This window comes from Sceloporus undulatus, chromosome 2 (genome assembly GCF_019175285.1).
Source record: "Sceloporus undulatus isolate JIND9_A2432 ecotype Alabama chromosome 2, SceUnd_v1.1, whole genome shotgun sequence".
NCBI classification, from domain to species: domain Eukaryota; kingdom Metazoa; phylum Chordata; class Lepidosauria; order Squamata; family Phrynosomatidae; genus Sceloporus; species Sceloporus undulatus.
In genome coordinates, this window is record NC_056523.1 from 81577842 (window position 1) to 81591387 (window position 13546).

Below are 13546 nucleotides of genomic sequence, written 5' to 3' on the forward strand. Positions count from 1 at the left end.
AGCTCCCATAAGAGCCTCTCTTCTTCTCTCTCTCTCTCTCTCCTCCCTCTCCTCCCCCCCTGTGTAGTTTTGCCTGGTGCTTTCTGACTGATACTGTATAACTGGGGAGACTACAGTTTTGGGCTGCAACTTCATAGCCATGCTGGCTGGGGCTTCTGGAAAAACATCTGGAAGGTTCCTTCTCCTTGAAAAACTATGTGAGTGTTGACAGACAAACAGACAGACAGACAGACTTTAATAAATAAAATCTTTCCTCCCATACAAAATAAGACCCGAGTCAGAACAAGCACAAACTCCCAAATGCTACTTTCTGAGTGAGGGTTGACACACTGATGGCCCAACACAGCTAAGGTTAAAATCCTGGCTTTCTCCCCTGAATTCTAGAAGCAGCTATCTTGCCTCTGCCATTGGAGGACATTGAAAAATGTCTTCCCAAGGTGTGCCGGGACATCTAGACAATGGAGTGGTTTTCTCTAGAACTATGTCACACTGTGACTCTGGGTTCTATCCTCCCCCTCCCCCTCCCCTGCTCTGCTTCCATTCTGTTCTCACTGTTCTGTCCTTCCAACTGCCTTCTGTCTAAAGCCTTCTCTATCATCTCCCCACTGTTCACATCCACTTTCTCTTCTTTCTTCTCTGTTCCTCCTCTGTTTCTTCTGCCTTTCTGCTTTCTTCTCTATTACTTTGGGGCCTTGCTCCCTCACCTCCTGCCCCAGTGCCTTTACAACATTGAACCTTGAAGCACTTCATGCCTTGCCCACGCAACTTCAAAACTGTCCCACCCACTTTCTCTCTCACTCCCTGACCCATCCTGAATCTCAACTGGCTTCCAAGGCTCACACCCACAGAGCTGTCTCTTTCCCACTCTTTCCATTCCTTGGTGACTACAGAAACAAGGGCTTTTGGGAACTAACACCATGTCAGGCTCAGAGCGCCGAACTCCAAAAGACTCCTTCCTTAGGTCAAGTCTGTCAGAGGCCATGTCAGGTTTCTCTCCATCTTCCAAGGCCTCTTCTAGAGTTTCCTTTGTTCTGAGTACCACAACAGACTCAGACCCAGCATTTGAGGACCCTCAGGAATTTTCCTTTGTATTAGATACCTCAACAGATCCACACCTTGGCTCCAATACCTTATTCGCCTATAACACAACCAGACCCAGTGCCATAGATCCCTTTGAGATGGATACTGTAGCCCATGCTTCAAGAGATTCTTTCTCCGGTCCCAAGAATGAGTATGATGCCACCAGTTCCTCTTTTGTGTCTTTTGCCATGTCACATTCGACCCCACGAGGCTCCAGGGAGATGCAAGTTGTTCCCAAGCCAAAGACAAATATTACTAGTTCATTTATAGCCTTTTCTAAGACAGGTTCAGGTGCAGGCCAAGAGGCCAGGGATATGTCCCCTGTTCACCGACTAGTACCTCACCGTGCTCCTTCTAAAGTTTCTCCTATTTCTGACCAGATCAAGAAACATGTAGAGCCTTTTTACCTATCCAAGGAACAACTCCTGTATGTGAAGGACACCATGTTGGCTGCCATGGAGAGAGGTCTAAAGCAGAAGGTTAAAGAAGGCAACTCTTTACTCATGTTACCCTCTTACGTTTGTGCTTTGCCTGATGGCACTGGTAAGTGTGCTTTACAGTGGTTTTCTTGATCTTGGCTCCTAACACTGTGGTCTAAATGGCTTACACAATTACACGATAATCCTAATGAATACCAAGCACTGTAGGCTATATTTCAGAGGAAAGGAATTGGCAAAACCTCCTGTGAATATTCCTTGCTTAAGAAAACCCTATGGAATTCATGCAGTCTCTCTAAGTTAACAGAGAACAACATGAAGGTATGTACACACACAAAACACACACATCTAGAGTCTGAGTCTTTGATGGTGTGTGTTGTGTGCCTTGAAGTCATTTCCAGCTTATGGTGACCCTAAGGCTCATGGGATTTTCTTGGCAAGATTTGTTCGGAGGAGGTTTGTCATTGCCTTCCCCCGAGGCTAAGAGGATGTGACTTGCCCAAGGTCACCCAGTGGGTTTCATGGCTGAGTGGGAATTAAACCCTGGTCTCCAGAATCGCAGTCCAACACTCAAACCACTACATCACACTGGTTGGATCTTAGATGAATCTAATGCAAATCATCTTTGGGAAATTCACCTGCACATTCACCTTTCCTATGAAATGGAAAAACTGCTTGAAGGAGAGACATTGCCAGAGATCTAAGGTGTTTCCAATTTATGAATGGGATTTTGGTGATGCCAAGGATATGGAGCATAACATTCCTTTGACAGATTCCTCCCTGTTCCACAAACAATTCTAGAAGATTGCATTTCTGAGGTTAAAGACACAAGGCAATACTGAGAATGTGAATAAATCTTACCAAATTACTGTTTCCATTGACACTTGGTTATCCCCCATGCAATTTCTCACTTTCACCTGAAGAACACGTCAACAAAAACTATGTGTGCTGCAGTTTTGGCAATTTGCACATGAAACTAAATAACATGCATGTAGCAAGCACATAAGGGCTGCTTGATTGAGTGAAAAGATGCAAAATAAGCCTTCCAAGGTTTCTCATTTTTTAAACCTCATGCAACATGGCAGTGGTTATTGTAGGTCAGCTACCCAATTTGTGAAAATATCATTTTAGAAAATGAGAAAACCCTCTGGAGACTGACAGAAGCTATTTTGCTGTGTCACAAGTAAGGAGAAAACTTTTTCATATTCTAATGCTTGCACATAAGAATGAGAAAAGTGAGGCTTTATGTCTCAAACTAATAACTAGATTGGTCAGCTTTAGAAACAGCTGTACTATTGCCACTACTCTGATGTGTAAATGTTAGCAGAAAGTTTATCTTTATGTTGTGAAAATCTTCCTCACTGAGTTCTGCAGATCAGCTGGTGTTATTATAAAGGACCTACAGGGTGAATAAGTTCTTAAAAATAATTCTTGGGCAGTTGGCATTGTGTCTACTTTGGCTAAGGAAAATAGGCAAGCAAGGTCCTTTGCAAAAATGGAAAAAGTAGAACACAAATAACTTTTGTTTGCTCACTTTTTTTCCTTTCTATTGCTTCACTTTCTACATACAGTGGTCCCTTTGTATCTACTGGGGTTTGGCACCAAGCATAGATAGCTCAGGAAAGGTGGTATGAAAGGTATTAAATGAAGAGTATGAAATAAATTTAAAATGCATTTTTGTTTGTTTTATGTTACAATAAAAAAGGAGGGAAAAACAAAACTTTGTGAAATTTGTACAAAAAGTCCCCAAATGTGAAAATTCTAGGACACTGACTTTTTTCGTTTTTTGAAGTCACTGAGAATTTGCGGGCATTCTTTCAATCTCTGTATATTTGTGTGTGTGTGTGTCTAATTGATCAGTAGCAAACTTAAGATAATTATCCAATTATCTAGATTAAAAAAAAGTAATGTGAGAGTCCTAAGGTGAGCTAAGCTTGTGTAGTCTTGGCCACTATCTATCCTCATGTTCACATCTCTTTTGTAGAGCGAGGAGATTTCCTTGGCCTTGAGCTGAGCATCAACCAGGTGACGGCAGTGCTGTTGCAGTTGACAGATGATGTGGAGGAGCCGGAGGTGCTGAAGAAAAAGTCTTTCCCTTTTACTGAGAAGGTTAACAATGGCAATGGGGAGCAGGTACAGTTCCTCTGTCTTCAGCTCTTCACTATGCTTCTTCCACTCCATGTCTGCATCTACACTGCAGAATTAATGCAGTTTGACAAAGAAATGCCAGAATTACTCAACATCTTCTTTGCCTTAGTCTTCTTACAAAAGGAAAATGGTGCGCAACCTGAGGGAAATGGAAGAGAGAACACAATAGGGGAAATGCAGCACAAAATAAGTAAAGAGGTAGTACAGGAAAACCTTGTTAATCTAAATGAATTTAAATCTCCACGACCAGATGAACTACATCCAAAGATATTAAAATAGCTGGCAAATGTAATCTCAGAGCCATTGGCAATAATCTTTGAGAACTCCTGGAGAACAGGAGTATTCTCAGAAACCCATGTTGACTGGAGGTGGTCAAACGTTGTCCCCATCTTCAAAAATGGAAAAAAAGAGGATCCCAACAATTATCGTCCAGTTAGTCTGACTTCAATACCAGGAAAGAATCTAGAGCCGATCACTAAACAGAGATTCTGTGAACATCTAGAAAGCAATGCCATAATCACAAAAAATCATCATGGGTCTCTGAGAAACAAGTCATGCCAGACTAATCTGATCTCTTTTTTTGGATAAAATTACCAGCTTGGTAGAATCATAAAATCATAGAATAATAGAGCTGGAAGAGACCACAAGGGCCATTGCATATTTTGATTTCAGTAAGGCCTTTGACAAGGTTCCCCATGACATTCTTGCAAACAAGCTTGTAAAATGTGGGCTAGACAAGGCAACTGTTAAATGAATTTGTAATTCGTCGAATGGCTGAACCCAAAGGGTACTCAGCAGTGGCTCCTCTTCATCCTGGAGAGAAGTGTCCAGTGGGGTGCCACATGGTTCTGTCCTGGGCCCAGTGCTATTTACATCTTTATTAATGACTTGGATGACAGTATTGGGGGCATACCTATCAAATTTGCAGATGACACCAAATTAGGAGGAGTAGCTAATACCCCAGGATCAAAATTCAAAATGACCTGAATAGATTAGAAAGCTGAGCCAAAGCTAATAAAATGAATTTCAACACAGAGAAATGTAAGGCACTGCACTTAGAGGGGAAAAAATTAAATGCATATATATAGGATGGGGAACACCTGGTTTAAGGAGACTATGGACTTTTTCACATGGGGGAATGTATCACCATCCTGAATGAAGAAGAAAGTGGGGCCAATTCGCAAATGGACTAAATTACGTCCAAGCTCATCACACGCAATACAAAACACAGCAGCCATTCAAAAAAGAAAGCAGTGCCAATGCAAATGAATTCATCAGATCAATCGGCTTCTCCCTTGCGAATTAGCGTGTTTGCATGTGTGCAGGAAGAATTGGATTGCATCTAGATTGTACAGTTCTGGACCAAGGACCTCTCACCCCCCTCCGAGTAACACAAAATAAGGAAGAGGCTTACTCATTTTTCCTCCCTTCTCTAATGCCTGAAAAATGGCCACTTTCCTCTCTGCGGCACAGATTTTCCTCTGTCTCTCTCCCCGCACCAGTTGAGCCTGCCTTCTCTGCTGGGGTGCAGTGCAGAGATTGGATAGAGGGAGAGCCAAAGCTTGGAAGGGATGCTTTTCATATTATCATGTCCCTTCAAATAAAGGTATCATTGTTTGAATGTTATTGGACACACACAGGTGGTTGTTGTTGTTATCATGTCCCTTCAAGTTGGCTCACACTTATGGCAAGGTTTTCTTGGCAAAATTTGTTCCAATGAGGTTTGCTGTCGCTGCCCTCAGCGGCTGCCCAATACATCATCTCAGAGTACAGGAAAGAGAATCACAGCAGAGGTTCATGGGAATTGTAGTTTAGTTCCAAAGGGGGGAATTCCAGGGCAGAAGTAGAGATGCATTTCATATCACCACAGCTTCGAATTGACTGCGAATTCATAGTGGAAGAGGATTCATAAATTTGATCGTTTACCAAATTTACCTATTTTTGGGATGACTCGTCATTGTGTTCGGATGGACACTTGGTTACCTTTGATGTTGTTTGATTATCTCTTTCAAAATAATCTGAAACCCCATGAATGACCCCTGATTGGCCTTGAATTAACCTTGCAATTTCCCTTGTGTGAAAAAGTCCTACGTGTGAAAGGGATCTAGGTGTCCTTGTAGACCACAGGTTGAACAGGAATCAAAAGTGTGATGTGGCAGCTAAAAAGGCTAATATGATTATAGGCTGCATCAGTGGAAGTACCGTATAGTGTCTAGCTCAAGGGAAGTAATAGTGCTACTCTATTATGCCTTGGTCAGGCCTCACCTAGAATACTATGTCCAGTTCTGGGCATCACAATTAAAAAAGGATGTTGATAAATTGGAACGTGTCCAGAGGAAGGCGCCAAAATGGTGAAGGGTCTGGAAACCATGACTCATGAGGAAAGACTTAGGGAGCTGGGTATGTTTAGCCTGGAGAAGAGATAGTTATGGGGGCAATATGATATCCCTGTTCAAATATTTGAAGGGATGACTAGAACACGGAACAGTGGATGCAAACTTCAGGAAAAGAGATTCTACCTCAACATCAGGAGGAACTTCCTGACAGTAAGAGTTGTTCAACAGTGAAACACACTCCCTTGGAGTGTGGCAGAGTCTCTTTCCTTGGAGGTCTTTAAACAGTGGCTGGATAGCTATCTTTGTGCGGTGCTCTGATTGTGTGTTCCTGCATTGCAGGGGATTGGACTGGATGGTCCTTGTGGTCTCTTCCAACTCTATGATTCTATGACAACACTTAGAATCATAGAACCACTTTAACTGCCATGGTTCAGTGCTATGGAATTTTGAGATCTGTAGTTTTGTTAGATATGTAGTCTTCTCTCTCTCAGAGAGTTATGGTGCCACAACAAATTGTTTAAGGATCACTTTCTCCTACTCTGCATTCTCTCTGTTGTTTGTTAACATTTTCCTGCTCTACTTCCTTGACTCTAATGATGGGCAAAATTTGCTGTACATTGGGACCTTGTTATCTGCTAGGGTTTGATTCCAGGATCCCCCATGGATAACAAAATCTATGGATGCTCAAATCTCATTAAATATAATGGCACAGTAAAATTGTGTCCTTTATATCAAATGGCAAAATGAAGATTTGTTTTTTGGAATTTTTACTTTATTGGAATATTTTCAAACCACAGATGCTTGAATCTGTGGATAAACAATCAGTGGGTAAGGAGGGCTAACTGTATTTTAAAGTGAAAAGCAGCTGCTGGTGTAAAAGGATAGCTGCTGATCCCCATGCCCTTTTCCTGAACTTGCCATGAGTTTGAAACATATCTATTTTCATAGAATCGTAGAAGAGACCACAAGGGCCATCCAGTCCAACCCCCTGCCATGCAGGAACTCTCAATGAAAGCATCCCCGACAGATGGCCAACAAGCCTCTGTTTAAAGACCTCCAAGGAGGGAGACTCCACTACACTCCAAGGGAGTGTGTTCCACTGTTGTACAGCCCTTACTGTCAGAAAGTTCCTCCTAATGTTGAGATGGAATCTCTTTTCCTGGAGCTTGCATCCATTGTTCCAGGTCCTGTTCTCTGGAGCAGCAGAAAACAAGTTTGCTCCCTCCTCAGTATGACATCCCTTCAAGTATTTAAACAGGGCTATCATATCACCTCTTAACCTTCTCTTCTCCAGGCTAAACATCTCCAGCTCTAAGTCGTTCCTCATAGGACATGGTTTCCAGGCCCTTCACCATTTTAGTCGCCTTCCTTTGGACACGCTCCAGTTTCTCAATGTCCTTTTTAATTGTGATGCCCAGAACTGGACACAGTATTCCAGGTGGGGCCTGACCAAAGCAGAATACAGTGGTGCTATTACTTCCCTTGATCTAGACACTATACTTTTATTCATGCTACCTAAAATTGCATTGGCCTTTTTAGCTGCCGCATCACACTGTTGACTCATGTTCAACTTGTGGTCTACTTGGACTCCTAGATCCCTTTCACACGTAGTTTCATTTAGCCAGGTGTCCCCCATCCTATATCTGTGCATTTCATTTTTCTGCCTAAGTGCAGTACTTTCACTGCAACAGTATGGCATCTTTCTCTGTCTCTGTGTTTTAGTTCACAAAACTAATGGGGGGGGGGAGGTTAAATACCTCACATTGTATATCCTCTTTAATTTGACCCAGCCCCAAACTAATCTGAATGACATCCATTAAGATTCTATAATGGATTTTATGGCTTGCTTGATGCAAGTTTAAGTATTATTTTCAATGGTCTTTTAGCATCACTAGCTGTTACTGAATTAGAAGGAGTGTTATTTTATTTATATTTGATTTAAAGTGGGGTTTTACAGATTGCTATTTGCCAAGTCTTACTCTCTCAGCATCAGAGTATGGCAATGGCAAATCCCATCTGAAGAAACTTGCCAAGAAAACCCATGATAGGTTCACCTTAGGGTCAGCATAAGTTGAAAACAACTTGAAGTCATGCAACAACACACTAATAAAGATAGTTCAGGATGATGGTTAGGCATGGACCTCATCTGTACTGAAGAATTAATGCAGTTTGACACTGTTTTATCTGCTATAGTCCCATTTAATGGGATCCTGGGATTTGTGGCTTGTTGTGGCACCAGTGCTCTCTGACAGAGAAGGCTAAATACCTCACAAAATCCCAGAATTTCATAGCATTGAGCTATGTCAGTTGGTGTCAAGATGCATTATTTCTCTGCAGTGCAAATGAGGCCTTGGTGAAATTTCTGGTTCTATATTGGTAGGCTATAACTTTTGGGAATATTTGATGTTATATTGTGCAGTGACCAGAACCTGTGTGGTAAGAGGGGTGGACAACCCTATTGGACTCACAATGTCCTTTCTTGCTTTTCCAGGTTTTTGAATTTTTGGCCCAATGCCTGGTCACATTTTTGAGTGGACTTAACATCAATAAGAAATATTTCCCACTGGGCTTTTCCTTTCCCTTCCCTTGTGACCATACCACACTGACCCAGGTGAGTATTTTGATGGTTTAGCAGATGTTTTGCATTTCTTAGGCTTAGGGGAAAAATGATGTCAAATTAACAAATTACCCCAAATTTTGCCACACTACTATTTTTCTTGGGACTATAACGTTTGGTCCAGGTGATGCATACTGTACCGCTACCCTGCTTTGTCAGGAATAGGCACAATTAATCATCTGTTATCCCACTTTTTTCAATTGCTTTTAAAATGTTCCAGTTTCTTTCTCCTCCTATTTTCTCCATTCATCCTCAGTGTATTTCACTTGCTGCAAACTGTGGAGATTATTGCTTGAGCCTTGTTCTTGCTGCATACATACCGGTTTGGGAGCAGTGCTTATTGCAAGTGGGACTGGGCTCTTGTTGCTATTGATGGTCCCACACTTTCTTTCCCAAACTGCTTCTTAATCCTGCCTCTCTGTCCTGTTGTTCTATCCAGCATGCCTTTTTTACATTTACATTTAAATTTTTAACTTAATTTAGCAACTATGGCAATGTGATTTAGTGGGAGGGGGAAGAAAAGAAAGTGTAAAAAGGAGACAACTGGCCTGCTCAGGACTAGCAAGGGGGGGAGGTGGAAGAGGGAGAGAGCATGAGACTGAGACCGTGTGACTGCCCAGTCCTGAAACTGCAACTGATAACCTATCGCACAGGAGAGCTAATGCAGCAGCAGCATAATTGGCAGCTATTGATCGGCTTTGCCTTTCAATGAAAAGGTGCACCACAGTCAAGGGTGGCCTACAGACCAGTTACAGCTCAATGACTACATTGTCTGATCAGGTTCCACCGTAGGCACTACCGTCCTGCTTCTATTCCACTTTTTGATCCTCATGTGATAATCTGCTGAGTTCAAAGTGCAAAAGTAGCTCTTACTCAATTTAGCAGCGGGGAGAGGAGAGGAGGAGGTGAGAGTTTGCCTGTTCCAGTAGGCTCAGGCAAAAGCAAATTGTCGCAGCCTCTCTTGGTTTGTGTGTTCCTCCTCATTAAAAACTTGCCTTCTTGTCCAGATTCTGATGTTGCTTGTGAAATGTTGGAGGGTATTCGCATTACAAACGCCATGAACCTAGTGGTGTTTCTCCTGCAATATTCTGCAGTTCTCGCAAACTACTTATACATCCCCTTCCACTGTTATTCTGTTTGTTTTCCCATCACTAAATGGGAATCTCTCTAGTTTACTAATAGATTACTGATGGGAAGGGCTTTAAATCTATAGATACTTGAAAGCTATAGATTCTATTTCTACCATGTTTCTACCCACCTAATCTTTTGTTTCCTCCTTCTCTAACTCTTCCCTTGTGGGGAACTGGATTCTGAAGGCAGGAAATTGGTGTAGTTGGCTTTCTTCCTTCCTTCCTTCCTTCCTTTCTTTTGAAGCTCTTTTTCTCTCCACCACTTACAGAGCTACGCAACTGTGAAAAATCATACCAAAGGTAACCTGAAATGGCAGCTTGATTTCCCTACCCCCAACCTATCTTTCCCCCAATCATTCACCACATGGATTTAGATAGGATTTATGAGTAGGAAATCCCTGGATTTTTTAAAATTCTTTTTTTTTACTATGCACAGTTAGCACTGTGCAGCTGTGAATAACCACAGAACTTATTTTTAAACCTGCATTACTTCACAGCTGTGGGGTTATGCTTCCAGTTCCCAGATAGAAAAGGAGAAAAACTCAGTATCTGGGAAGTGGCAGCCTGGCTTCCCACTTCTCCTGCAATTTCACTGATGGTGTGTCGGACTTGATTTTTGTCACAAACACATTGGACACTGCACTGCATTCATTAGCATGGGGCCCCAGAGGAGCTATTGCATTTTGAGTAAATACTGGCACAACCATACTTCATACTTTTATTATTTATTTCATATTTTATTTTATTTATATTCCATTTTTCTCCCAATATGGGACCCAAAGTGTCTTACCACATAAGCTAAATCAACGAGGGGTAAAGCTAAGCAGTGTCAGTTCTGGTTAGTTCTTGGATGGGAGACCACTAATGAACAACAGGTACTATAGGCTGTATTTCAGAGGAAGGAACTGGAAAACCATCTCTGAAGAAAACCCTATGAAATTTCATGATATGTTGACAGGTGACTTGAAGGCACATAAACACAAACACACACAGACAAATGATAAGAGCTCCAATGTAGAAACTAGCAGAGTTGTGAATTCTACACAATCTGCCCTGCACCCTCTTAGCTACCATGCTGTCTGTATGATGAAGAACAACAGCCCAGGTTGGTTGCCAACCTCTATATCAGGAATTAAGTCATGAATATTATTTTATCCTTATTAAGCAGGAAAAATGCCTTTGGTTGTCCCTAGCTGTGAGTTTTGCTGTTGTTGTTACCCTGCACATTCTTCCATCAGAAAGGGTGCTTGCAAAAAGCAGAGCTGGGTCTCAAAGTCCCAGACAGGGACTCTGGCACTGGAAGTGTCTGACAGCATTCTTGAAATCCTCCCTGCCTTGTTTTCCACAGTGCAAACTGATCAAATGGACCCAGGATTGCCGATGGCCAGGCATGGAAGAACGTGATGTGGCACAAATGCTCCAAATAGCCATTAACCAACATTGCAAGGTGAAGACAGTGGCTAGGCCATCTGTGGTCAAAATGGGTGGGGATGGGTGGGGAGGGAAGAAAGAGCAACAGAATGACCTTGATCTTTTGCTGTCTTTTGACTCTTCCAGAACTACCAAATAGAGGTCCTTGCTGTGGTGAACAATGCTGTAGGGACTTTGTTGAGTTGTAGTTCTGACACAGAGCCATGTGATGTGGGGCTAATTATAGGTAAGCAAAAGCTGGGTACATGCTAGCAATGCTGTTGCACTTCAAGGATCACACTTATTTTACATTTGGCCTTGTAACAGGAAGCTGGCTATTATTGACAGATTGGAAGCCTCTGGGCCAAACATAGGATTTTAGCCATTTGTTTATTCATTTATTCTTCACACTCCTAAAAGTCAGCTAGCCAATGTTCTCTGGGCAAAGTCTAGGGCTGTGTCCATGGACAGTGTCTGTAGGGAGCCAATCTCTATAAAGAATTGATAGGGTGGATTATTTTATACATACATGATAACAAGAGCTTGCATGTCATAAAAATGACAGGCATTTAGTCATTGTCAGAGACAGGATCGTGGCATCTTACATGGCACAGCACTTGCTTTTATTGGAGACAGAATGTTTCATTAGTTTTCACATCCCCATGCAGCAAGAGGTTTTTACTAAAATTGCTCAGTCCTCTGTTTGGGGCTTTTCTCCCTGACTCCTGTCTCTCTGTGCATCATAGATCATGGCACTAACTGCTGCTACATGGAAGACACACAGCGCATAATTGGCATGGATGAAAATTTGGGACGCATGTGTCTAAACATAGAATGGGGCTCTTTTGGGAATGCTGCTGAGCTGAATGACCTACTGACAGAGTTTGACCTACTAATGGATAAACAGTCCATGGATCAAGGCAAATGCAGGTGGGTCACAATGAAGGAAGCGAAGGAGGCATTTTCAGTGAAGCCGTGTCATGTTTGATGTCGCTACACTTTGACCCACAACAGAGTCTGCTTCTAGTAACGAAATGCTATAATGGGAGAAGAAAAGTAATCAATAATTGCCCAACTTAATAAATGGGATCCAGGAGCATAGTCAGGGTTATGCACACCTATGGTACCCAGCAGTGCATTTTCTATATTAAGGAATGTAAAGTCTTTGCTTGCAAATATTTTGTTAGCATCATTCTGTGTGTTCTGCAGAACCTAATAAAATCTTCTTGAAAAAAATCCAAAGGAGGGAGAGTTGGAGAGCTAGGAGGAGGAGGAGGAGGAGGTGGGGGAAGATATTTGGAGTCAAGGAAAAAGAGTCAATTCAGGTGACAGAATAAGTCAGGGATCTGTGGGATCCCTGCTAAACCAGTTCCATGATATTGCTGGTACTCATGCTCAGTTGTTCCTGTTTGCAGCAGTTGTGGCTAACAACCATCATGGAGCTTAACTTGAGACAGATACAGACCAGAGAGGAAGCAGTAGCTGCATTTGAATGGCACACTAACCAAACCATGGAGCAATGCTACCTGCTTTGTTTAGCTAATCCCACTGCAAGTGCACAGATTTGACAATGTTCAATAATATTCTGCTTGTATACAACATGCCGGGATTCCCATGGATCCTGACTGGTCTCACCATCTGAACCTGGTTAAGACTTTTTCCTTCTTGCCGTCTTACCTTTGATTAAGACCAAAGCCAGCGGACGTTATCACACAGGGAAAAATTGAATGGTTAAAGTGGGGGCAATGCAGGGTCATCCAGGGTTCAAGGGCAAATACGCAGCTGTTTTCCACAGGAGGCAGCAGCCAGTAGCAGTGAATCTGGGGTGAAAGGGAGGTCAATGAGGAGAAAGTAAGAGTTAAGAGTCCCTTTTGCTTGCGAACTGACTCCTTTCACGTAATGCCAGCCATGTGGAATGCAAGCCTCTGATGACTTCGTTTCCCAGGGTGCCTTTTTTGGTCAAAGAGGGAGAATTTAAGGGGACACACACACACACTTCCCTGGCTTTCCTCCTCTTTGCTGCTTTCTCCTGGAAGGAGGCTGAGAGAAAGCCTTTGGGAGTAATGAAGGACATGCCCTGGAAAAGGAGGACATGGAATTAGGCAGGCTTCTGGCCCCATCCTCCTCCTCCTCCTCTCTCTCTCTCTCTCTCTCTTGTGTGTATGTGTCTGGTTTTGGAGCTTGCAAAGGAAGAGAGAGAGCATTTTGAAAGTCCTCCTGGACAGGAGGGAGAAATGGAGGACATGTCCTGGAAAAGGAGGTCATCTGGGAGGCTCACCCTTGCTGGAACCAGGAAAGTTTATGGATCCTCTCTCTCTGACAGAGAGAGAGAGGGGGGGGAGGGTAAGCGCATAGATAGATGGATAGATGGCAGAGAGAGAGAGAGAG

At 42.7% G+C, this 13546-nt stretch overlaps 1 protein-coding gene across 5 annotated transcripts in view; it reads left to right on the forward strand.

Annotated features, from left to right (window-relative positions):
* The window catches only part of HK3 (hexokinase 3), a 78392-nt gene that overhangs the window by 53394 nt on the left and 11452 nt on the right, over positions 1 to 13546 (forward strand). For 2 of the 5 annotated variants that reach the window (XM_042455213.1, XM_042455211.1), the window contains 6 exons: positions 1461 to 1623; positions 3502 to 3650; positions 8493 to 8612; positions 11097 to 11195; positions 11306 to 11405; positions 11905 to 12088. In XM_042455213.1, the coding sequence (XP_042311147.1) occupies positions 1461 to 1623; positions 3502 to 3650; positions 8493 to 8612; positions 11097 to 11195; positions 11306 to 11405; positions 11905 to 12088 (815 nt within the window). Of the gene's footprint in view, positions 1 to 567; positions 1624 to 3501; positions 3651 to 5553; positions 5656 to 8492; positions 8613 to 11096; positions 11196 to 11305; positions 11406 to 11904; positions 12089 to 13546 lie in introns of those variants that run through there. The other 3 variants (XM_042455209.1, XM_042455210.1, XM_042455214.1) reach the window with 2 other exon arrangements.